At 42.5% G+C, this 26,896-nt stretch overlaps 2 protein-coding genes across 6 annotated transcripts in view; both read right to left on the bottom strand.

Moving 5' to 3' along the window:
- Positions 1-550: 550 nt before the first annotated feature.
- On the bottom strand, positions 551-6,667 carry LOC124299207 (uncharacterized). Of its 5 annotated transcripts, none has more exons than XM_046752221.1 (5): positions 6,429-6,667; positions 3,359-3,762; positions 2,719-2,965; positions 2,247-2,553; positions 551-2,177 (listed from the first exon to the last, which is right to left on the bottom strand). In XM_046752221.1, the coding sequence occupies exons 2-5, from the start codon at positions 3,386-3,388 to the stop codon at positions 647-649; spliced, it is 2,115 nt and encodes a 704-aa protein (XP_046608177.1). In that variant the 5' UTR covers positions 3,389-3,762; positions 6,429-6,667; the 3' UTR covers positions 551-646. The 5 variants fall into 5 exon arrangements, with proteins under 5 accessions (XP_046608177.1, XP_046608180.1, XP_046608178.1 ...); XM_046752224.1 differs by having other exon boundaries at positions 3,606-3,762; positions 6,429-6,666; XM_046752222.1 differs by lacking the exon at positions 6,429-6,667 and adding an exon at positions 5,151-5,373.
- A 6,107-nt stretch (positions 6,668-12,774) lies between these two features.
- Positions 12,775-26,896, bottom strand: part of LOC124297678 (homeotic protein spalt-major-like) — a 59,335-nt gene continuing 45,213 nt past the window's right edge. The window contains exons 2-7 of the mRNA XM_046748950.1: positions 20,023-23,724; positions 18,333-18,466; positions 16,413-16,701; positions 15,794-15,942; positions 15,418-15,591; positions 12,775-14,372 (exon numbers count right to left, since the gene is read on the bottom strand). Of these exons, the coding sequence (XP_046604906.1) occupies positions 13,935-14,372; positions 15,418-15,591; positions 15,794-15,942; positions 16,413-16,701; positions 18,333-18,466; positions 20,023-23,724 (4,886 nt within the window). The 3' untranslated portion in view covers positions 12,775-13,934. The remainder of the gene's footprint in view (positions 14,373-15,417; positions 15,592-15,793; positions 15,943-16,412; positions 16,702-18,332; positions 18,467-20,022; positions 23,725-26,896) is intronic.

The raw sequence follows: 26,896 nt of genomic DNA on the forward strand, positions 1-26,896 counted from the left end.
CGAATGACACTTCAAACTCTTGTAATTATTGGCAGAACATAAGTCGCGCCAAGAGGCGTACAAAACGAAATATATCAACCAACTCACGATTGTTGACATTTTTCAAAAAACTCCGAAAACCCGACAAAAAATCCCCAGTTTATAAGCGCTTATCGGTGGAATACTGGAAATAATACAAGAAATATAACTAAAATACTGTTGCCATCATTTCGACAGGCATGAAGTAGCACCTGGTGTCTTTTTTGTACCTAAAATGATCCTACAGTCATAGCAAAATTTAAAGCGTGTCAACGGCGGCCATGTTGATTTTATCCCGGTGTTTAAATTCGGCGTAAAGTAAACTAAAAAGTAAAAACATGTTTTCCACACAACTTTGGCAAACTTTCCAGCTGAGATACGCTACTACACGTCAACATTTGTATCTAATTAAAATTAATTCTGTATCACAGTTTCAAAAACAAAGATGCGTAGGTCGGGTATTTGAACTTGTTCCCAGATAGTCGGGTTCACTCTTCGAGCGAAACCCGAATTCAAATACGTAATCGTGAAATAACGGCTCAACATTGTATAATATTTATTTAAAATACTATAAAATATCAAAAGTATATAATATCCATGAGATATGTGTGATGTGCGGGGTTCATAATCACGGACAGAAACAGTACAGACGCATTTTAAAGTCATCAACGCAGGCGCTCTGTTTACCGTAAAGGTTCAATCGGCTGATAGATCCGACGAGGGTTTGGTTCGAGTCTTGAGCACGATGTCGAACAGAGGCCTCAAAAATCGCGTCACCAGGCTGGGTCTGAATCGTAACGGAGTAATCAGTCGTCGGAGCAGCTTTGTCCGATTTATGAGACTGGGCAGCCCATACTTTAGAGTTCAAAATAGACTTGAGCTTCAAAACCGCGCACTGAGGGTAGCTTCGCAGCAGGCGGTTCAATTCATCGACCAAAAAGCCAACTGCCTGCTGGACCACGGGGTCAGTAGTCGAAGTACTCTCGCTAAGATGGCACATGCACCATTGGCCAGTAATACCGGCCATCGAGCAATTCCGGTGATCAGGAATAGGAAGAAACCAGCTGAGACCGCGGGGTGTGTTCCTCTCCCCCAATATTCGCCTTGACCTTTCCTTGAGCTTACCTTCCTCGAGTTCCTCCGGCCTCATGATGTGCTGGAGGGTCTCGTGGAGGTCAAACGGCGTCGTAAGGCTCCGTGAGTTTCGTCTGAAGTTGGCCCAAGCGATAGGAAATTTCTCTCTCCACCATCTCGGTAAGACGGTAAACACGAAGGGAAGCCTCTCCTCCACGTAGCCCTGATAAGTCTGCCGAAAGCTGCCCCACCTGATGCCGTGGTCGCTCATTACGATCAGGGCGGTGCGTTCGAGGAGACCTTCGTCGGCTGCTTGGTCGATGAACCGTCGGTAGGACTCGTCGCCTAATTTAGAATAGGTGATAAAGTCGTGGGTCAAGCTCGCCTGCCAGAACAAAGCGAAGTACGAGTCCCTCGCGAACTCCCTCGCGACCTTCCGAGAGTAAGCCAACAGATTATCGAAGGTCTTTCTTGTGCCCACGCACAGGTCCGCGTTCAGCTTGTGCGTGTTGCCGATTCCGTTCTCGGTCGCTATGCAATACGGTCGTAAATAGTAGTCCGTTGGCTGGTTCCTGAATCCGGACTTCAGGTAGTTGAATACTGTCATACTGCAGGCGTCTTCGCCGAGAACAGTGCGGTACCCTGCGGCGCTGAAGTTGCTCCATATGAAAGGGCAGTCGTCGAACGGCTTCTTCTTCGTCGTCCAGCACGCGATGGTCAGCTCCTCTTCGGACAACCCGGTCAGCACGGGTACCAAGTTGGGAAAGGTGTTGTCGCCGACCTTGTTGTATCCCATCATCTCCACCGCCCCAAGACCCTGCAGCGCCTCAACGGTCCTCGGCATTGTCCGGTGAAAATTGAGCCTCGAAACCGAGTCCAACCCGAGGATGAGGACACTGAGACGGCCAGACTCCGGTCCGGGAGCGGGTGAAGAACCGCACCTGTTTTCGACTAACTCCTTACGCGGCACAAACGCATGATAGTCCTTGTACACTTCTTTTCCTTTTCTCTCGCACTTGACCTGGACGAACTCCCCGTCCTTGATCCTGGTTGAGTTAACAAAGTTTTGGCACGTTGATTCGAAGCTGGAAGAAGAAACCAAGGATCTTAGCATGCAGTAACCGACTCTGCAGATTCACTCGCTTGCCACGTACCTAATACTGTTGTCACTACCGTTCGTTCTCCAAAATCTACTCCAGCAGCACTTCGCGGGTTCGAGATCTTTGTAGAAATGCGCTTTCGCTTTCGGGTCCACGAACAGCGAGGTAAGGTTCGAGTTCACCAGGGGTAGGTGAGTACCGGCATCACACTGGAACTCCGTCGTACCCTGGAAGTACCGCTTGATACTATCGTCCATCACCTCGAATGATGGAATTCGGCAGCCCGATGTCTTCACGACGAAACCGAGAACCGGACCCGCCGGCACATCCGTTTCGCTATTATCCACCTCGATCTCATTCTCTACGAAAATGGGAATAAACTAGAACAGTTCATGGAAAATACTATAATCGTAAACTATGACTAATTATGAGTTGATCTGTCAGTCGGTAAGAGTTTTCGGCTTTGTTCTTCCCGATAATTTGTCGAAACATCCGTTGCTTTCTTCAAATTACTAATGCCACCTACCTCGTAACAGATTGTGAGAGCGCGGTGTGGAACGAGACAAGGTGAATTGTCTATATGTAAAACTGTTGACTATCACAAGGGAAGCACAGAGGCAAATGAGTACACCGATAAGCCATTTCCGGAGACGAGAATTTCCTCTCTTATCATTGATTTCATTGAGTATATAACCATTTTCGTCCTGGTCCATGTCCCTAAGAAGTCTGCGGCGTTGCTCTGTTTCCACGGTTCCATTATAGCTTGACAGTACCTAGTGGTGCAGAGGAAAAGAAGACGAATAAAAATTTCGTGCGAACATGGAACATTAAAACTTATTGCTTAGTGTACTCGTATGCTTTCAATTAATTGCAATTCGCGCGTGTCTATTCGGTCGAATTGTATATCGTATAATATTATATGAATATCTAATATCCGTTATATCCACGGCCTTTCAATTCATCGTATACAATATTTTTCTACGTTGAGGATCTTTACATTTTCTTATATATATATATATACTAAATGTTACTAAAATACTAAACAACTTGAAAAAATGATAACAAAAGTTGTTTAATAAGTTCAAACGCACTCTATGTGAACTCGTTTCAAAATGTGTTACCAGAATGATTGCCTGACCCTGCAGGAATACTGGACGTACACCTACCTCCTTATTGTACTGATTACTACCGTCCATTTCGTCTTGACTTTGAGAATCGATGAATAGTAATGGTTAGCAGACAGGGCGATACATGCAGCAGCGCGCATTGTTATACTCATTTGAATTATGGCTCCGAAAATATCATGCTATTGAACATGGAGCGGAGCTAGTCTAGGTTCGAAGGCTGTAACGTTGATCGGTTCAATCACTGACCGTTAATTGGAACTGAATGTAGTATTAAATGCATTATCACCAAGGAACTGCATCTCCCAATTGCGGATTGAAATTGTCAATCGGTGATAAATATCCTTGTCCTTAGCGATGTTCAGCAAAATTTTTTGCAGGTCAAATAGTTTTATCAAATATGTCTCCTCTTTAACTACGGATTCGGATTCCCGGATTGCTCGTTCCTAGAAAAAATTGTCATCAGTCAAATGTCGAACGTACTTCAAAGTGTTAACATTTAAAGAGGACATTATTTCTGTTTAAGAAAAATTGCTCATTTCAAGTAAAATAATAATTTTGTTATTTTGAAACCAAATAAATTAATTATTTTGCTATATGAAATTTATAGCTTTAGTTGAAAAATATATATGTTCCCGATTAAAACAACTATGGGTTGGAATTTGTTATATTTTTGAATAAGCTGTTCATAATAATATGGTTAAACTCGAAAATGAAAATGTTCCCAGCTATCAAACGTTTCAATTTATAGAGTAAATATTTCTACTCTTCAAACACCGAGCGATGAACATTGTACTTTTTTACATCTGAATAATGCTTACTTGCTTTTTACAAATTTTTTAGTCTTTGCTTTATTGTTAGTGCATATTTATTACCGAAATCAACTTTTAGTGCAGAAATAAATTGTGTATTCTGGTTAAACGACTTCGTTTTCTGCAAGATGATGAACAATATTTAGAGCATTGGTTCGTTTGAAAATCATTGTTAGAATCAGAAACGTACGCAATAATTATTACTGGCACAGGACTCTACTGCTTGAAACCCCGTGAACACGACATGCGAACGCGCTATATTGCTAATTCTACCGAGATCGAAATCACTGTAGCTTGTGAACCAGCTGATTACCAGCCAATATCTACAACGACTAAGATCTTCGTTTTCTTAATACAAAAATTTTCGTTAGAATATCGAAGAATTACGTAACAACAAGTACTTGCTATTCAATCTAATTATACTCGTTAGAATAATAATTCAGCAAGAAAAAGAAAAAGATACTTGATTTCAATGTGCTTGGAAAAAATATACAATTTTCCATGTTTCGCAAAAACAAATTTTGCGTAGTACCTATCGATGTTCGATTCTTGCATGCCGCCCAGAACACTCCTTACTTGAGTTTGAAAACTACGTTTTTAATTATAGAAGAACTCTATAAATGATAAACCTATTTGTCATGGAATCACGATTTTATTCCAATCGAAATCGACCGAAGCACATACATCATTGAAATGCCGTTTCACGAGATAGAAATTTCTTTATGAAAAACAATAACATCTCACAGATTCAGAGTTAAAAGCAGTTTATCTTTAATCTGTCTGTCTTGGTATCGAATTGAATTGATTTCAAATAAAAGAAATTTGCGACGAGAAAAAAAAAAAGAAAAAAAAAGAAAAGAAAAGAAAAACGAGAAACAGAAATCACAAACTATATTCGTACATCCGTTTGCAAATTTTTTTTGAAGACGAAAAAGGCATGAATAAATTCACACAAGAATCTACGAGGGATGAGATTTCACCGGCAATTGCAATTGCATTTTTGGGTTGTACCTCGTTCGCACCTCGCAGAATATTTTTGCGAAAAATTATATTCTATTGTCCGTCATTCGGATGGCCTGGACCATCTTCTCGGGGGTGATACAGCTTTTCCACGCGATATTACGATCGGCCCCTCTGCATTATCTCAAGGATGAAAGGGAACGTCACTAGGAACGTTCACTCACTCACTGCCGAGGGGTTGAACCCGGTGAACACGGCGACACGACAACCCGGACTAGCAGGATAGGTATGAGCTTTTGGCACGGGGATGGATCGGTCGATGTTAAATACGCGCGCGCGCATTCCAGTTTCCAGGAAATTCCCCGCCTGCGTGATAACGCGAGCCAAACGTTCATTCGATATCTCGAAAACAGTTTTTCCAATACTTAAACCAATTGCGCAAATCGGGAGTCTATTTAAATCCATCATGCAGGTCGCGGTGGGCCCGATCGATCAAAAACTTTGCTTTTTCGTTTAAGTACCGATTTTCGTACGTATGCAGCTTTGCCAAACGGTTCTGAAGGCGAGAGTTTTTTCATAAATAATCAAGTTACGACTGAGAGTGCCAGTGGTCGCGTTTGCTACGATAAAATGGGCAAACGTAAATTTATGCAAGATGATGAGTAACTCGCATTTTTCATTTTCGAACTTTTTCGGACAAAATAGTTATCTGTTCATTTTTGTGTAATTACAATAAAAAAATTCTTAACGATCGAGCGATCGGTAAAGCAGAAATGGTTAAATCTTAAATGATTTCATCGATGTTTCTGGTATTCCGAGAAACGGTGTTTAATGCGAAACTCAAATGTAACTAAGGCCGTGTTACTCCTGTTTGTCACATAAGTCAACTAATCATACGGATCCTTTCGAACATGGATCACTCGCGTTTTCGGTCATAACAAAATTTGGCATTGGTTCCCAGATGAAAGTTGAGACGGAAGTTAATTATACCCTGCAAGGTCCGGCCGAATATATAATTCAGATTAATACCTTAGACTCCGATAACAACTTTGTCGTAATTTTAAAGCGGGATGAATTATTGTAGATGTGACAATGATCTAGGAGATGTAAGAAAAAGAAAAGAAGCGAAACTTAAATTTCGCAGGTCCTGGCATATCTCGATAAGCTTAAATCCGAGTTGTCGAGTTGTTTTTTCAGCGGACTGATATACTCAGCAATGAACCGCAATTTGACATCACGTATCTATTTTACGAAAATCGTGCAAACATTTTCCGTGATTTCGTGCAGACTATTAAAATATGTATTACAGTGTGTAGAAAGTATTTCTTATCTATCCTTACCCGAGACCCAAATTACACCGTGGTTATCGAAGGCAGTCAAAATTGAATAGCTCTGATAGCACTTCTTTTTATTCCCTTGTCCTCGTTTCCAGATCGTAAACCGAATGAAACGTGATTTGAAAACCTTCGTGGTTTCAACTGCGAGCGCTGATGGTCCGTTGGCAACACTACCGACTACAGTTTGTATCAGCTTCTGAAACGCAGTTTAACTGCCGAGCTGATACACCGCTCCAGCCAGTAGCCAATCTCTACCACAATTACGGCGTAGAATCTACCACAGCAAATCGTGCACTGGCCATAAGCACCGCGTGTTTCATACTGCTTATCAACTTCCCGTCTGACGGTGCAGCATTTGTGCTTTAGCGTAACTGAATCGAAATTTTTAAATTGAAGTCATCGTATTTAGTAAAAATAAGGGATACCAGATTGAAGTGAATGGACCCCATCAAAATCTATTTTTTTGGTTCACGAATTCCTTTTCCTCCGTGTGACGTACTGTATGCACGAACGAAAGCTTCCACGATTCATATCATGCAGGCATTTTCAAATTCTTTATCAAACGTAAAACTTGTCACGAAGAGTGCAGTTATGGCTATATTCCAAACTGCTCGGTGGAGTATGAAACTGGGTCTTCAATCACAACACGCAGTGTAATCGCCGGGACTCCGCGTTTTTTTTTTTTTCTCATATAGCAGTAAACGGATTGAAAAGCAAGCTGCGAAGTTGATAAGTTTTATTTGGCGAAGAATAATCGACCAAAGTTTAAAATAGTCCGAATAGCGACGGCTCACAGTATGCAGGTGACCGTATAATCAGAGCAATGTTATGGCTTACGGATACATTTTACACTTCTGCGGCAATGCTTGAAAGAACGTTTAAAAATGCTGATGTAACGTAAACTTCAGTGATGACATACCTATGACAGAGAAAAACAAGACTCTTACAATATTAGTCTTCTTTTCAAATTGGTACAACGATTTTAATTAATGACATAGAGCCGAGTTTAAAGCCACGTTACGCTTCAACTTGAACCATTCGCACACACGAGCAAACCACAATTTCTGATACAGTCAGTACGCGGTTTAATCAAGCTTTCAAGCTAATTGCATTCCTTACTGAAAAATGCTCATGCGACAAATCGTAAAATGTTACGGGAGAATTCAGCCTGTAATTTATTACAATACGCTTTGTTTTATAAATTCGATAAATAACATATCACATAATAAACTTCAAAAGCACGAATGATCAGATATCATATACATGTCAGATCTTCATCAGATCAAAAATCATATATTAAACTATACGTGCAGTTGCTATATGATTTTTGATTAAGTATATCTGATGATTTGTGCTTTTGTAATTTATTCTGTGATTTCTTATACATTATATCAAGTCTATAAGATAAATCACGTAATACATTACACGTTGCATTCTATCACAACATTTTATGATTTATCACGTGAACAATTACAGTAAGGTTAACACGGTTCTGTCATGATTCTGACTCTATCGCGACCTCGAACTGAATAGTTCTTCGAACAATATTCGGCGTGGCTGATCCTGGAACACTCTGAACCACATCACTGGTTGGATGGAATTCTTTCACGAATAATATCACTTCATGATCCCGATTTCTTGTTTGTAAGATCACTTTAAGCCACTTTAGTGCCACAGGGGACCCTGTTTCATTGATAAGGGTTAGAAATGTATTATAGCATTATGAATTTCTCGCCATCATAATAATAATGGTTTATTATTGAAGTTATATCGATATAATGATTCGTTAACGTAATTATAAGCTAGAATGGTAGGGTATTATGTATATATGTAATTATATAATCATATTTATACACGGATTATACAATATGTACAGAAAATTTGAAGCGAATTTCATTCACAAGCGTTACTATATTATTATTATTATTATTATTATTATTGTTATTATTATTATTATCATTATCATCATCATTATCGTTATAATTATTATTACTGTTTTATTATTTCAATGATTATTATTGTTATTGTTATTATTTTCTCATTTTTTTTTTTTTTTTTTTTTTTTTTTGGACAGTGAGCGCGAACCACGATCATTTTTCATCATCATGATCATTGTTCGTCATGCACCTGAATTTCACGGATTCTATAATACATATACGTGATTAGATATTATACGTATAGCCGTTTGTTTGAAACGTCGTTAGATCCCTAGCACGTATAACGTCGGTACGAGTCAGCAGAAATATATTATTTACTGATTTACGCAGCGTGCGTCGTTTATAGGTGTCTTATATATAATGTATAGTCACGCATGATTCGGCGATATGCGCAATATCAAACGTCTCTAGAATTTAATTATATATATATTTTTTTTTCGTTTTGAATGTTTTTTTTTCTCATATCTTATAAATCTTATATAATAGCAGTACGTATAGTGCTACGTTATACAACGTTTACATCGATAATAATGCGTTCTAGCTTATTTATTTAAGTTACTATTATATATGTTTATGCCAAACGTATTTTACGTAGGTGTACGCGCCTTGTATATATTTATATATCTGTAGGTATGACTTATTTCATATCTTAATTATCTATCGTTATTTTATATACAATACATTTTTTTTTTTCTTTAATTGCACATAGACAAAGGACTGTTTTTGCAAAGACAGCTGTCGAGTTACGCATTGCACGTGTGAACAAAGCGGAAGATGGACTTATTTTTTCAATATTGGAATCACTGACAGACAGCTGATTAACGTATCGTACGGCATATCATTAGCTGAAACGCATCGTTTTTCACTTTGTTCGCGCGGACGACTGTGATGTGTGTATCATTATGATAGGTATGTATGAAATGTGTATGATGTGTGTGTGTGTGTGGGTGTTAAAATTTTTCACTTTGCTACAATTGTTGTTACATGCTCGTTTTTTTTTTCCGTTTCACATGTTCTCCAATTCTACAGTTTCCACAAGAGTGTGAATTTAATCGTGACATGTAGAAGGATTTTCTTTACCCCCGATGACGTAAAACTGTTTATCATCAACACTTATATACAATGTATAATGATGTGGCACTGTCTGTATGAAAAGAAAAATGACAATTTTTGCGGAATTTAAAATTAACATCATTAGCCTCTTTACGTACGCGTTTGTATGCATATAGTGCTGTGTATCTTATAAGGGGCTCATTCACGTATATACGACTATTTATAGTTAGTCATATTACTTATTATCCAACATATAAATATATTCTGATTTTCCTTGTTTTTTTTTTTTTTGTTTTTTTTCGTCTTTTGTTAATTATATTTCATTTTTTCTATTATTTCTTGCAAGTAGAAAATTTTCGATATGCTTTTGTAATTGCAGCAGTCTGACGGACTCCGGAATTTTTGCAAATTATCTATATTCTACGCTCGTGAATCGAGTGCCGAAAGTGCACTCGTTCAAATCTATATTCATGATTTTTCCTTCGAACGATCGTCACTGAGATTTTAACTTGAAGTTGAGGCAAAAATTGATTTTCTGTCACGCCAGCTGCTCGCAGAGATAAATGTTATTATATATATATATATATATATTATATATATATTATATATATATATGTATATTATTGCTCGTGGAATACGTTATTTAATTAAATATTAAGAATTTTCTCACTAGATAAATTATCGTATTTTATTATCCGATCCACTTTACACCCGGACTTGAACGTCGAATTAAGTCGCGATTATCGGTGCCAGCACCGATTTCCTAAAATCTGTAATGAATTTTGTCACTTTTGCGCCGGTTGTATTGAACTGAATTGCTTTCATAAAAACTTTTTCTTCACAGGTATGGAGAGAGAAGAATAGAAAATACTGTAGCAGTGTATTCCACGAGCAATAGTATGTTCTGAATATCCCCTTGATTTGATTATCAATTGTATATAGTGATTTGACAAAAAAAATTATAAACTATAGTATCATTATTATTATTATTACGTCGTAATAGTGGAGTAAAAATTTCTTATATACTTCATGACACATGGAGTTATTTTATAAGAGATTGTTTTCGACCGTCTCCTTAGCTTTTTTATTGTTTGTTTTCAGACGGTTGAATTATTCGGTTCAAAAATTTTAAATAATATAAATATTATACGCACTTCGCGTTGCTAGTTTCCGAAAGAACAACGAACAAATGAATCTTCTAACAATGTGCATTATAGTTAAAAAAAACACTCCGAAACGATACTAAGATAAAAATAATAAATACGAAGAGAAAATAGTACAGCTGAAATTTGTGTCGTGGCCGTGAAAAATCACACAAGAAAATAAAGAATGTTAATAGTTTGTAACGTAGATTATGATGAATTCAGAGAATGCCTATTGACACATGGCATGTAAATTACATTGTAGGAGTCGTAAGAAATGGAGATCAATTTGGAAAAATCAGATAAATTAAGAAAAAAAACTACTACCCTGAAACCAGAATCAATTTGTTTTTTACCGACCATGTTGCAGAAGTAAAATGAGTAGAAAAAAAAAAAATTAAGAAAAAAATATTAATAACAATTTAATAGAGTCTAATAAAAATTTCTGTACGCTACATAACATATTTTATAATAACAAAATAATTCAACGTAACAATTATGTAATCATAGAAATTATATTTCTACGCATCATATTATCATGTACCTATATATACGCACAGACGCGAACGTTGTGAAAATTGACGGATAATGAAGGTGGTTTATTTTTTAACTTTTTTTTTAAGGTGCCACTTGAGAAATTTGTGACAAATACTGAAAAAAAAAAATTGTCGTAAAACCTCGAGGAAGTAGGAAAATATTTAGCGATCGCTACCGATCATTGTAATATTTTTTGTTTATTTTTATGTGTACACCTTACGGACTTATATATGTATATATTAGTTTTTTTTTTTGCATCGTGGTCCAATTAATCGTTTACCAATCAACATCAAACTGCGTCTAACAATTCCGCAGTTGGCTTTTTTCATCTTTGATCCGAAAGATTGAACGTCTCGGAGAAATTTGTATAAACGTTTTTGTTACCGAAGTATCGCATCACCTTAATGTCCCTATTTAGTTTTTATTTCTGATTTTTATGAACAATGATTAATTGAATCAGGAAACGAAAAAAATAAACTAATATATATATAACAAGTCCGTAAGGTGAGTACATGAAAATAAATAAAAAATATTACAATAATTGATAGCGACCTCTAAATATTTTCCTACCTCCGCTCCACTAGGTTTTACAACCTTTTTTTTTTTTGCAGTATATGCCATAAGTGTTTCCACTGGCACCTTAAAAAAAAAGCTAAAAAATGAACCATCCTAATAATTAGATATCGTGATTATACCGGACGAATAAAATAAATAATTAATAGAAATAGTGTCATAATACTCCAATTCTTTTGCGCAATAGCGCCACGGTTATGGTATAATACATGTAAGTTAACGCCACCGTTTAAGTTTTGTCTTGCCTATTATAACGCAGAATAGGATATTAATTAATGAAATGTGATGCGATGATACTTTATACGGTTTAAATTCGGGCTAATCAATTGCGTGTTTTCTTAATCGTCTTCAAAGTAAAAGTGGAACTAATTGTCACGTTCCAAGTTCTTTTCTTTCGTCTCAAGTTTAGACAAAAAGTAATACTTCTTTCCTTTGTGTGAGTTATTATATTTAAATTAAAAGAAGTACTTCAGATTCTACACTGAATTGAACTCTCCAACTAATCGATCACTCAAATTAATAATAATAACGGTAATAAAAATAATAACAACAACAACAACAAAAACAACAATAACAACAACAACAACAATAATGATAATAATAATAATAATGATAATGATAATGGTAATGCTATAATACAGAATTTACAAGTACATTGGTTTAAATGATTGCAGGCTGCTCCTCTCATATATATCACAGCGAGGGGTGCCGCCGAGCCCGCCTCAACCTTATTATCAGCGCTTTCCGATGTCTCATGCAATTCCCCTGCCCTTTACATATCGCGATATAATAATATCCATCATCTTATACTACTATGTTGTATAATATGATCGCAGATCGTTGCCATCCATTCTCAATCATTAAATTTTTCTCACAGTTATAGATTCACGATACGTTTTACACACTCTCTCTCTCTCTCTCTCTCTCTCACACTCTCTCTATCTCTGCACGCTCTCTTCCAAACGCACATACACACGCACACAAGTAATAATATAACCTAATAGGTAAAACACTGCGCCGATTACAGAATGCGCGTGATTATGGTAAACTGATAATTTACTCGTCCTATAACAACAACAATAATAATAATAATAATAATAATAAAAATATGATAATTATACAGTGTCGTAATAATATACAACGCGCGCGTGTGTGTCATTTGTCTGCGTGTGCGTGCGTGTGTTTGTGTGGGCCCGTGTGATTTTTTTTCCGTTTAGTTACTCTTGTCATGGTATTTATATATTAAATCATACGTCTCGTAGACATGTCTGCACTTACCCTAGGTGGGACCATCACTCTCGTGGACGGTCTTAAAGAGGGTCCCTCGTACGCGGCGCCACTTGTCTTACGGCTCGTCCTCGCCGGGCGTAGCTCAGTCTAGGCACCGCGCCAAGGTACCGACCCTCGTTTACGATACGATTACACCTTATTTTTATACGTTATGCATCGCTATGTTATATGCTACATGTATATAATGTTATATTTACACATAAAACGTCTCTGTCATACAGGGCCTTCATGTCACCAACTCTGCGGTTTCACGACGTTGCAGGTATATGCAGCTTTTATAAGCTGTTACAAGAGGGATATGTCGAATTTTATTAAAATAACTTGACGGAGAGAATCGTTCAATTTAAATCCCGTCAAAGCCGTAAACCGAGGAACATTGACTTTCGAGTCGTACTTCTTAAAGAGAGCTGCGCAATGTACTACGACGCTTCGTTAAGTCGACGAATGCGGGACACTTTCGCATCGAGGGTAATGGAGATCGTGACATAAAGACCATGTGCATATTGCAAGGAAACATTTGAAAAAACGAAAAAAAAAAAAAAAAAAAAAAAAACGACACACTTCTTTTAAACAGGTCCTGAACTTTGAAAATATTCAAGGGTCCTAAGCCAAGCTAGACCTAGCATATGATTCGTGGGCGATAATTTACACTTTAAGACTAGTCTGATAATAGGAACATGGTGTCTTCATCGTTACAACGTCAACTCGAGCCGTTCGTATGCTCAGCATTCGCGTGGAAGAAAAAGAAAAAAAACAAACAAACAAAAACCGACTAAACCAAAAATAAGGGAGCCGCGAATGCTTCAAGTCCAGGGGACTTCGAACCCTGGTCCTCGAGGCTGCGAGTCTCTGCGAAATACTTCTGAGCAACGAGACGTTATGCATGCAGAGTTCGTTCGCCAGTTCCGGATTCCATCCGGAATTGGATAATACACTCATTCTCAGTCGCGGGTCGAGCTCTCCGGGTTCGAAAGGGCTCACGCTGCCAGACCTTCGCCCCTCGGTGGAGGCGGAGGTGGAAGCCGCGGTGCCGAAGGCGTCGAATCGTCGTCAGACCTCGAGGGCGCTTCCCTCTCAAAGTGGCGCTGAAGCGTCTCGCTGCCGCCGCCGCCGCCGCCGCCGCCGCCCCCAACGACGCTGCTGCCCCAAGCAGGAACGCTCGCCGAGTTCTGGTTGCCCGTGTTCGATGACGGCGTTCCCGGCGAATGCGACGGCGACGGGGTTCGAAACAGCATCGAACCCGTCGGCAACGACGATTTACCCTCCCCCAGGGGCCCGTTGGTCGGTGCCATCGGCTGTTTCTCCAACGGGAATCCCGCCCCGTAAACGGAACCGAAAAGTCCCGCGTATTTGCTCGCGCCTCCATGATGCGGCGGCAGACCGTTGCTGTTCTGGATCACGGATATTTCGTTCAGCTAAAACCGGAAATCGTATGGTTTAGGAACGTTGCTCAGTAAAGTGAGAGCTTCTGGTTTCGGAGGTACGATTTCGTTGTAAGTTAGTGTAGGCATTAAGTGAGATTAGATTTGTAGAAACGTATGTGGTTCGAGCTTCATTGATATTTTTTACTGCCCGTTTCTCTGAGTCTAGAGAAAAAATTAAGTCATTGTCCTCATCCCGAAAACGAATAGTTAAGTTTTCAATGTGTGTGTGATCCATTTTTTTGGCCCGACGATATCTCGAAAACGGATTACCGGATTTCGATTATTTTGGTCTCAAGCGACGGGGCTTTTCTGAACTTAGAACTGAGTAGACTTTGGCTTCGATCGGTTCTGTACTTTTTTAAATATTTTCATAACAAATTTTCAAAAAACAAAATATAAATGATGAGGTTTTGAGAATGGATGAATGGATTTGGATGAAAATTGGTATCGCCAGGTTTTACGGGTTGCTAATCACGGATCTAAAGTCAGATTTGCAAAATTTAAATCTGGTGAATCCAATATCGTGGAAAAAAATCTAAAAATATTGGAATTTTGGTAGAAATTCGTAGTCGGAGGTTTTTCGGACCGCCGACAACGTATCCATGGTCAAACTTACAAAATTTGTAATGGTGGATCCATTACAGTAGTTCAAAATAAAAACAATTGTTCGATTTTCATGGATTATAGTACCTGTGAGCGTTTGAATCGTTAATCCTCAACCTGAATTTGTAGTTAAAAATTCGAATTTGATGTGATTATTTTGCTTTTCTCTTAACTTGGAACCTGCAGTGTGAGAACGGGAGGTTTGAGGGCTGGCTCATGGCTAGCCTAAAGCCACAGAAAGGAAGGAAACTAAATTTGATGTTTCGTGAACACGACAAAATATTTCATCGAGTGAAATGGTTAACGTTATTCTCAATAATTACTCACTTAAGTTCAAACACATCCCTAATGTTATGTAAAAGCAGCTTTCAGTATTGACAGGCTTTTACGCAAATTTTTTCTAAATTCTGATAAGGTCTAATCGATTACCAACCTTTTGCTGAACACCGTTAAGGAATGGTGCGGGTAGGTATGGGTAAAAAAGGTCTGGCCTCCGCTGGAGAAACTCCGAGTCTTTCGGAGTGATTGGCAGCGGCGGCAGGTCCAACGACATGCGACGTCCTCGACGGGAGGCACCATTCGTCCACATATGGGTCCCCATGTGAACCTGCAACAAGGGTAACCATGTTTGGATCTTCAAGGGATATTGGTCTGGATGTAAAATCTCTACTCAACGGCAATTGGTAAGATGTAAGCAGACGTTGTGTTATATGGCTAAAAGATTCGAGAGCGAGAAGTAGAGGGAGAAAAGTTATAAGAAATATCGAAGCTAGATAGAACAAAGTTTGCGGTATAAGCGGTAAAACTACCTTGAGGTTTCCCTTGGTGGTGAACGCCTTCTGACAGACGGTGCATCGGAACGGTTTGTCACCGGTGTGTGTTCTCATGTGGATCTGGAGGGCCGATGACGATGAGAAGTTCTTATTGCAAACTTGGCACAAATGCTTGCTGGACATGCCTGCGAACACACACACTGACGCTAAACTCACCCTGCAGCTTCCAAGCTTTCTGAAGGTAGTGGACTTTGCCGTGGCAGTCGCTCGGCATCGTTTCGGAAAATTCGTTAAAACATACCATTCTCAAGTGGACTTTGGGTATACAAAAATTATATGTATAATATGTACGTATGATACATGTATAGCCATACATGTATGTCAGTATGTCAGTGATGTTAGACGCGGGAAAATGGGTAAAGAAGAAAGATTTTTAATGAGTGAGTATAAGCGGTATAAATCGTACTTGAAATCAAATGTACGCAGAAATGAAAATGTGTATTAGTTAAAGCCTTGCTTCAACAAATTGGTAATAACGATCATCTTTCCTTTCCTCTATATTTCTTTCCAACAAAACAAAAACAATGTAACATCTTTGAACGCGTCACGTCCGCAACGCGAACTCGAAGTGAAGAAGGGTGTTTTTTCCACTTACTGGGCGGTCTTTTTGGCGCAGGTAAATCACCTTCTGGCGGTGATCTCTTCACGGGGACAGCTGACTCCATGGCGAGTGGCGGCATCGGCGGAGGTGGAGGTGGTGGGGGTGGAGGTGGCGGCGGCAAGCTGGAGTCGTCGGAACACATCGGACTCCTGGACGTCTCCTGCTCCTGTACGATCTGCTGTTGCTGTTGATGCTGCTGCTGACCGGCCGATTTCGAGTCGCTGAACAGATGAGGCGGCATGTCGCGTATCTTATGAGTCAGCATGTGCTGCTTCATGTTTCCCTGCAGATAAAAACGTTACAAAATTGTCAGGTTGCTCCAGGAACTGTAAGACATGTACTGAAAATCAGATTACGGTTTTGAGGAATTTTATATTTCGAGATAGATCGATGGATTTGTTCAATCACAGGTTTGGTTCACGTTCGAGCTCATCACAGTTATGTTCGCACGATTTTATATTTAATAATTTCTGTTCCTACTATCCCATGGTTGGGATACATAGGATTGATGTACGACCACGGGATTTCTACGCACCTCGAAGTACAGAGTAGCTTGTGCCATAAGGGGGATTTTATATAAGTTGAACGTGTTATTGCAGAGATTGATCCAATAAGTTACCGTTTTGGCATTTTTAAGTTGATGACGAATCATCTTCGATCTTAGAAACGACCTTAGTTAATTGGACACTAGAGCGGAACAAGTATACATAAGGTATACATAAGGTAACATATAACAAAAGGTACCACAGCTAGAGATCACGTTATATCTTACGATAAAAAATTGCAGCATTATTACAGCTGTCTTTCTCATTCAATGAATTTTCGAATTGGCAACAACGAATTTCCAATCGAAATGGAACATCAGAATACGAATGAAAGGCTCCAATAGTCATGATTTTCGAATACATTATAATGTTTATTACGCGTTTTAATTGTGTCATTACAACTCACTGCTGCCGTGTATGTTTTCATAAAAAAAAGAAGTGTGTAAGTGAAAATGTTTCAACTGTTTTTATAATCCTTAGACGTCAGCCCGGTTTCCCAAGTAATAATAGGGTAGTACCTGAATTTTTTCGACAACACGGCTATACGACATGCATATATTGAGCAGGTTTTCGGTACGACTCTTTCAAAACCGGGTCTAGAACCCCATTACTTCTCTGTCGCTGCAATAACACGTTGAGTTTTTCAATATTCGAAAGGCAAAAGAGTATGCAATATAGTAAGGAGGTATGAGAGATTATTCAGCGGGAGGCCCTTACCAGGAAGACGTGGTCCGAGGTGAGAAGCCCGAGGGCGGGGGGCAGTAGCGGGGGCAGGCGAACGGGAGCATATGTCAGATGCCGCCCCCCTCCGGACCCAGACCGCCCCCGGCTCTTCCGTTCCTCAGGCCGCCGCCGCCTACGTTTGGGCCTCTCGTGGTTGCTGGTGGGTGACCGTGGTGGTGGTGGTGGTGGTGGTAATGATGGTGGTTGAAGGTTGTATTGGGGGCTAGTTTGGAGGGTGGTGTTGGTTGTGGTAGTGGTAGTGGTTGTGATCGTAGTTGTGGTTGTAGTGATGTTTGTCAGAAAAGGGTTCCTTTGGTTCGCGCAGGAGCAGACGTCCTGGTCCCACGAACCGTTGTTCTGAAATTGTATCACATTGTCAGCCAACACAACGAGCTGATTTACAATACACATTTATTCTACCGAACTACTTCAAAAGTACAGCTTCTATCGGTAAACATGGTACAGCCAAAGTGCGAGATCGTTTTCAAACGAATGAAATAATCTTCACTGGTATCCTCACCCTTTGGCTACGTACCATGAACTCGACTGGGTTGACAATGGGGTTCAGGAGAGGGCATTAGGGGTGAGTTGACGGGGTTAATTCTAAGTTTATCGGCACCATAGTGCGATGACCCCGCGTCCTCACCTTAGTTGAGAATCCCCGATCGCAGACTGTGCATTTGAAGGGTCGTTCCTTGGTGTGGCTTCGATAGTGTATTTCCAGGGCTGAGTTACACGCGAAAGTCTTGTAGCAGATATTGCAGGTCGTATTACCACGGACTGGAACAAATCAGGCGAAAGCTAAGTCACACAGTGAGCACGATTCCTCCTCCCTACTCGGCAGCCCTTCACCTTACGTTACTCTTTTTCTTTTTCTAACATCGCGATTCGATTCGATTTAATAAATGTTCGACTCGCCTTGCCCTCATTCGATATATATTTTTCATCAGCTTTACGTTGAATCGCGGGATTACAGAGGCCCAAGCTACTAGACTCCACCAAATTTCAATTGTTCAAATTTCAAAAATTGATTCGAATCGACTTGACTATCGAACAACTCGTTATGATAATTTCTTAAATCAAAGCTTTATCAACAATATGCACACGTACGATTTCTACCATGGAAATAATAATGGAAAAAGTAAGAGAAAAAAAAAATGAATATATTACTGATATACCCTACGACTACGATGCATTTAAGAGTAATCTAAGGGATCGGGATCAAGCGTGGAGGCAGGTTTTGTACTGTACAAAGCTGTTTATTCAGAGCTGTACATGTAGTAATGATATACTTGAAAAAGAAAGAATCATCGTTGACTCGTTGTATCTAACAAACTTTCTCGCATAGAAGTTATGAAAATATAATCATAGTAATTATAATAATCACAATTATAATATAATTTGTAATGATAATAATAATAATCATAGTAATCGTAACCATACTCGTAATGGCATTAGTAATAATAATAATAAGAATAATGATAATCGATAATGACGATAATGATAATAATACAAAACAAACCTATATACTTATCAGATATATGATACAAAAACAGGCATGTCTATAATCCTATAATATGTAATATCAAGACGTATATTACAACGATGATAATAGTAGTAATAATAATGACAATGACAATGATCGTAATAGTAATAATAATCGCAAGTTCAAGATAAAATTCGGCAGTGTGGAAAAATGGTATTGCAGAATGCGGCAGTTTTCTGGCGGTGATTGAATCTGAGGTGGTGGGTGAATGCGGGAAGATTGGAAATCAGGATATCCAAGAGATAATCGTGCAAATTAAACTATGCGCGGGGTGTAACGTATAATATACCATGACGTACATATAATAATGCAAGTAGTCAAAAGATAGATAGAGGGTGATATAGCTCTACAGACAAACAGATAGGACAGAAAGAGGCAGATGAGACAAAAAAGACAGAGAGAGAGAGAGAGAGAGAGAGACAGTGATGTAGTAGTACATGTACAAAATTATAGAGTTACAAGTTAGAGATAGAGGGGAGTGCTGGGCCCGGCTACACCACGTTAGGATAACATTGGAGGGTGTTTTTTTTTTGTCAAGGATGTTTAGATTTTTTTTTGTTTTTTTTTTCTCTGAGGTTGGATTCATACCCGGTCGCCCTGGGGCGTCGAGGGTGCAGGACGATTCCAGTTGGCAATTGCTGGCTCGTTGACGACTTTCAGGGTGGTGGAATTGAGTGCCGATTCGGCGGTCGGGGGTCGAAGGATAAGTACGGATGGGGTTGCAGCTATGTTTTGGGATGCGGAGGGTGTAGCGGGAACCCTGGCTCGCCCTGCTGCTAGCAGCGCCTACCTGCTGGCCCCCCGACAGCTAGGCCGAGCGGGTTGTAGGTGGAGGTGGCAGCGAGGACTGCGGACGACGTTAGCGAGGCCAGCGGCCCGCTTGCACCGTTCCCCGGGTTGCTCGAGCTCATCGTCGCGATGCTGTTCACACCCCCGACGCTGCCCATCGAGCTGGTTGACGGGGGTGAGGAGACGGCCTGGAGCAGGCCGGCGAACATCCCGAAGGGGTGCGGCGCTGGGGTTTGATGCGAGCTGACCTGAGCGGGGGGCGGAGGCGTCGCGTCTGGTGTCGACGTCGAGGTGTCTGCGGGGGTCGAGGAGGCCCTGGGGGTCAAGTCCAGGGGCGCGCCGCCTCCACCCCCGCCAACGCTACCCCCGCACGGAGGACTGCTCGTCTTCTCGCTCCCGTTGAACGGGTGCTGAGGAGGTGAGGCTATTCTCGCGTTGCCGGGCATACTGTTCGCGCAGGTTGTCGTTATGGTGCGCACCTGATTCTCAAGCGCGGCGAGCGACGTCGAGAAGAGAGGAACCGAGGCCTGCTTCTGTCGGTCAATCTCCTCTTGGATATCGTCCGCCTCGTCCCCGTCGGCGCTTTGCCTTTCCCGCGCCTCCTCGCAACGGTCGTCGTCCTCTCTGCCCTCGTCCTCGTCCTCTTGATCGTCCATCTCATCGCCCTGTTCGTCCAGATATCTATCTTGCTGCTGTTGCTGCTGCAGCTGATGGTGCTGGTGGAGGTGGTGATGGTGGAGGTGGTGCCGAGCATCCTTACCTTCCACGTGGTTCTCGTGCCGGTCCGCGAGGTGGTGCTGCCTCGAGGGCGGAAACCCCAGAGCGAAGCCGGCCCCCGCTGTGGAATGAAGTGAGGGAAAACCCTGGGGGAGGAAGGAGGCGAGGGGATGGTGAGGGTAGGCGGATGGAAACTCGTTAACCTCCGCGGCCTGGATCTGCTCGGGACTAAGGTCGGTTGGTTCGCCGGTGTGAAGTCGGATATGTTGTTGAAGGACGAGGGCGTTGGTGAACTTTTTATGACATACGGGACACTGGTGGAGCACCCTGAGCGGTGGTTTAGCCCTGTGCACACCCATGTGAGTTTTGAGATTTCCCTTTGTCGTGAAGGCGCGGCCGCATATCTTACATTTGAACGGTCTCTCCCCCGTGTGAGTCCTGTAGTGCATCTGGAGCGCGCTTTTACAGGATAACACCCGGTGGCAAATGACGCACTGGTTAGGGTCGGTCAGCTTGTGCTCGATGTTGTCGACCAGCTGCTGAAGCTTCGAGGTTTCCGAGGTCTTCGTGATCTCGATCAGGCTTTCCCAGGAATTGTCGTTGCTGCCCGGCCGCGGTAGGAGGTTTGAGTAGATGGCCGGGTCCCTCGCAGGATCGACCATCATCTCTCCCGAGGGACCGGTAGGGGTTGCGGGTCCGACCGAGAACTGGTGATGGGGTTGCTGCTGCTGCTGTTGCTGTTGCTGTTGCTGATGGGAAGGTGGTCCGGGAAAAAGCATACCGGCAAAGGAGAACTGCAAACTTCCACTGCTGGCGCTACTGCTAGCCGGCGAAGCCCCCGGATATCCAACCGTCTGCTGAGGTAGTCGTCCGGTTGCCCCTCTGCTCGACAGGTTCTCGGGTTGTTCCTCCATCTCCTCGTCCCCCTCCATATCACCGTCGCCCTCGAGGCGACCGCTCATCTTACTGTCCATGCTGCAATCCTCGAACGGTTGAGCCTGCGACGTTGGATTCGCCGTCGACTGCGGCGATGCGCAAAGGTATCGCCTCGTCTCCTCGTAATCGTCAATTTCCTCCTCGGCAGTCTCCTCAGCCTCTTCGGGCTCCCGCTTCGGCGTTACACGTTCCCCGCTTCCATCCTCCTGACTCGCGGGTCGGACAGGTCGGTAAGGTTCCGTAGGGGACTCCTGCGTCGTCGGCGACCTTGCTGTCTCCAATTTCAACTCGTGACCCGGCTGCGGCTGGTGCTTCTGCAGCGACGACGACGGATGGAGCGGTTGGTCGTGAAAGGAATGATGCGAGTTCGAATGAGTGACGGGCGAACGGGGGGACGGGGTTGAAATCGTCGCACCGCCGATTGGCTTGCTCAGGTTCTCCGGTACGTCCTGCTCGTCCCTGCAGTGGTTGACGGGCACCGGGGTTCGGTAGAGGGGTGGCATACCAGGTAGAGTTAGGGTGAGAGGTAGGGGCGGTTGTGGCGGGAGAAATCCGTGCGCCGCTGCCGGATGAAAGGGGGGATGATGGGGGGCCGGAGGTGGCGGTGAGGTGAGTTGCCTCTGACCGGGGGCAGCCAACTGCTGGAGTAGGGGGGGATGATACTTGTCGAGGTGCTCGGGTATGGGGTTCGGGTTCATTTTAACGTGGGGAAACTTGGCCGTGTGCCTCTGGAAGTGAACCTTGAGGTTTCCCTTGGTGGTGAATCGGCTTCCGCAGACGTTGCATTTAAAGGGTCGCTCACCTGTGTGTGATCGGATGTGTATCTGGAGTGCGGAGTCGCTGCCAAAGACCTTGCCGCAGTACCGACAGCGGTGCTTGAAGAATGGCTCCCCGCGGCCTCCCCCTGACTTAGAATCGTACGGCGAAAGGCGCGAGCCCTTGCCGCTCCTGAACGCTAGTTCGTCGGCAAGGTTGTTGGCCAGTAGGCCCTGGCTCGCGTTGTCGAGCACCTCCTGCGCTCGTTTCTGGAGCATTTCGAGGGTGTTCGGCTCGTGGAGCGGCGGGGGGTCGGTGTTCGTGATGATTGTGGAAGCCAGCGAGGAGCTAATGGAGCATAGAGACGGCATTTGATGAGACAATGACATATGATTGTTGCTACTATTGGTCTGCTGATTGGCGCTCGTCGTCGTCGGTGCGACGCCGACCCCCCCGATCGTCGGGGGCACCGCGACTCCCGTCGACGCCGGAAGAGGCAGACCGAGAGGCGAGGCGCTCGACGGCGGTACCGCGTGTTCCTGTGACAGGCTGACCGGCGTCGAAGGGCACGGCGACGTGGTGTGCTGATGATGACTTGGGGGTCGGGAGGGGGGTGGTGACGTCAGGGCGGAAAGGGGCTTCGGGTGAATGCTGGGCGACGGGGAGCCTTCGTCCTTGAGTCCCTCGTTACCGAGGGGGACGTCACCGGGGGCGTGAGAGCTCGCCGACGTCGGTTGGTTGTGGGTTATGGAGAGCTGCTGCTGCAGCTGGCTTATCAGCTGTAGCTGGAAGACCTGCTGGTGTTGTAGCGTGTAGAGCGTGCTCTGGAGGAGGGCGAGGTCCTGGAGGGCGGCTTCGCTGTCGGCCCCGCCGGCGAGGGCCGTAGCCGCGAACTGGGCTACGGCAACCTTCGTATTCTGCAGGGCCTCGAGGGTTACGTGGCTGGCACCGGCCGGCGGGAATATCCCGGTAGTTGGGGGTGCCGCACCTTCGACGAAGCTGTTGTTGTTCTCAGCGTCCTGTCTGTGTCGTATCTGCTTCCGCGTCCCCTCCTCCTCCTCCTCATCATCCTCCTGCCCCTCCGCGGTGTCCTCGACCCCGTCATCGTAGTCCTCCTCCATCGGGAGCTCCTCGCTCCCTCCTTGATCGTCTCTGTCATCATCGTCACCGTGGTGAGACCGCGTCGACGTGAGGTCGACCGCCTCGTCTCCGACGCCGCCGCCGCTCCCTCCTCCACCCACGACCCGACCACCCCCGATCTCCTCTCCCTCGGACCCCGAGTCGTTTCCCTCTCCTGAAATCCAAAACACGATTCGTTAGGCACGTTAGTAGTTACGCTTGTCGTACGAAACTCGCTTGGTAATATTCATCGACGTATACCAGGTAAGACTGCGGTTACATATCGGCCGAGTAAAACATGCAGTGTATCCGCTGAGCCACGCCTTACCGTCGATCGGTAAGGGAGTAACCAGTATTACCCTACTCGACTGGTCATTGGTTGTCGCAGACAGTGGTTCAAGTCCGGGAGAAATTGTGCTCGAAATATCGAGGGGCTTCGGCAGTTTGACGTAGTTACCCGCGCCAGTTAATTTAATATTCCAGTTCATATTGTAATTGACCTCTTTTACTATTCAATGAATTTTCGAATTCACCTCTCGTACTTTGTTTGCCACGCATTGTCTGATACAAATGTATATATTTTATGCATTAATGAATCCATTGTTGTATGATGTATATTAATGATTAACCTGCGCTGTATTCGAAACTCTTGCTATATTCACTACCGGACGATAGTCAGCGAGCCCGTGGAGACGGCAATAATAATGGTAATATGGATTCTACAATGCTGACAATCAATTCATCGGAGTAACTAGTGGACAAAAGTAAGCGTGCAGAACAAACTTGTCAGGAAACGTCAATGCCTTTGCTTACGTATGAGCATTAATACTGTGCATTCTATCTATGCATAACGCGATACATAGCATAACGATGTTCCATTTTGAACGTAATTCGTTGGCGCATATTGGCACAGAAATAGTGATCGTAATTTTTCAATATAGAACTTAATTCAATAATTTTCGCAAACTGTTAATTATATAGATATATTCCACATTTCCAGGCTTGTCAACTAACGGTAGAAAAAGAAACCGAATAAATTGACCAAAGACGCGGATTATTGTGTTTATATCAATGAGTCAGGCCCCTGCAGTGTCTCTTTTTTCCCAACGTAGCAAAACGGAAAATTAATATATCATAGCTATCGTGATGCGTCAATAACGCAGAATACGAAAATTATACTTCACATTTGAATAATTATAACACAGAAATATCTAATCCCCGAGTCTAAGTCAGTGAAAATCCAGATTAGTCACTGAAATGTCGATGCAATTTCACACAGAGTAGATATTAACATAAAATAAGAGAGTCGAGTTTAAGTTTTATGTATACCTGAACCTATCGTTATTCAATCATTTTTCCCCATCAATATCGCTACCCTTGCATTTCAAACAGTAACTCGATGCACAATTCTCACAAGCTAATTTTGGCAATATTTAATTTAGAAGTGTCAAGTATTTCGTACCTACAAGCAATTCATAGTAAAACCTGCTAACGAATTTTCACGAAGAGAAAGTGCAACCATTTATAATCGGAGACGTCAGCATTGGGAACCTGGATCAAACACCTCGCATGTAAAAAATTATCGGTGTTAATCTAATCCTGTCAGAATTTTCATACACAGCGACCCACGTAGGTACCACACTATTAATAGTTCAATTGAAAATCATTTGATATTGAGACTGACAGGATAAGATTAGCAATCTTGTTCGTTACATTCTCTAATTACTATCGATTAGAACGAGGTCAAAGTTCGTAACGTGTATTTCTAAATTCGGTAAATCGTTTTACAACAGAAACAATTTCATATTTTGCTAATTGAACCCCTTCGAAGTTGTTCCTACAGTGGTGTTCCTTCAATCTTTTCGTAACGTTGACGTCACTAAGTTCAGCCTTATTAATTATAGACGGAATTTCGGCTCAGCATTGGAACACTTGGTTTCGTTTGAACGCCTAATATAACACACATCGTTCCCCAATGCAAGTATATCCAACATAGATAGACGTAGCAGCGGAGTGTGGATTAGGTCTTCGGTTAAGGTAGGTCGGAGTAATTTTTTCGGAACGAATCATCGTACGATGCATCTTTCTCGTTCGAAAATATCCACGAGTGCAATCAACGTTCCGATGCCTCGCACATCGCATAACAGTGTCACGGACTCGTTCCTCGTATCAAAAAACTTGTTCTCTATTAAAAATCTATGAAGCAGGTGACTGGGGTGCATAGGTATACATAGTATGGACATTAGAAATAACTAAAATAAATCTCTAACTGCAGCATTCAACACACTGTATAATTCACCGATAGTGATTGGTATAGACTTTAATGTCAGGCACCATTCCACTGTTATGTATACCCACGAATTATTCGGCGATCGTCGCAGCTTGTTTATTATACTTGCTAAGTGCTTAAATCGCTGTTATTGTCACGTACACTTTGGGAACCGAGTATATTATATATTTCTGATGGTATTCGATCGATTATACGGATGGCTTTGATATCGCCGAGCACTCACGGATCAAATCGAGAAATAAATCGCGTGACAACATGATCAATAGACAGATATGACAATTAGCCCAAAACCACCACTATCGCAATTTGAAATGAAACTGGTTAAAATGATGGAACAAGTTGAAAACGAAATGATGAAGTGATAATGATTAAAGAACGCAGAGATCGTTGTGTAGTGTGATATATACCAGAAATTAGTCTGATGGATCGCTGGCAATGATCAGCGGACAAGGATGTTTCCCGTGATCGTTGCTTATCACTTCGTCCAGACAATCGTCTAGTGATGCTCCAGCGCATCAGCTGCATTTCGTCGAGCCTCTTACGTTTTTCCCGTAATTCCCAACTACTCCCAGCTCCTTCCTCCGTATAAAAGCACGTCCTCAAATACGTATAAATTAAAAGCACATGTCTCTCTTCGCGATAAATCGTCCACCGTGCACAATACGTATCATATCATAGCTTGTTCATGTATTAAAACAAGTATGAAAAACCGTACATATCATAATCTCTCGAACGAGTGCGAAAATATTTTTCCTTTCACCAAATATTTCCAAAAATTTTCCGATCGAAACAAAAACAAAACAACCGTTCGAACGAAGGGTGATCGCTCCCCTCTCGTAATAACGAAAAAAAAAAATAAATAAATAAATAAAAAGAAATAAGAAAAAAAATTACAAAATCACGCCGGAGGTGCAGACTGTTGTCTCCGCAGCTATTGTATATTATGCACCGCACCTCCCTCAAAGAAATTTCGCTACGTGACAGCAACGGGGGGTGGTGGGGGTGGGTGGGGGACGGCCTGCAGCGTCCGTATCCGCGTCAGTCACGCAGCAAGGAT

This window comes from Neodiprion virginianus, chromosome 2, assembly GCF_021901495.1.
Source record: "Neodiprion virginianus isolate iyNeoVirg1 chromosome 2, iyNeoVirg1.1, whole genome shotgun sequence".
NCBI classification, from domain to species: Eukaryota; Metazoa; Arthropoda; class Insecta; order Hymenoptera; family Diprionidae; genus Neodiprion; species Neodiprion virginianus.

Excerpts from the sequence above, each read along its gene's own strand:
- LOC124299207 (XM_046752221.1), bottom strand. The coding sequence starts at position 3,388 with ATGGACGGTAGTAATCAGTACAATAAGGAG. Across the intron at positions 2,554-2,718 it reads CTCTCACAATCTGTTACGAG|AGAATGAGATCGAGGTGGAT; the intron begins GTAGGTGGCATT and ends CCATTTTCGTAG. Across the intron at positions 2,178-2,246 it reads GGTAGTGACAACAGTATTAG|CTTCGAATCAACGTGCCAAA; the intron begins GTACGTGGCAAG and ends TTCTTCTTCCAG.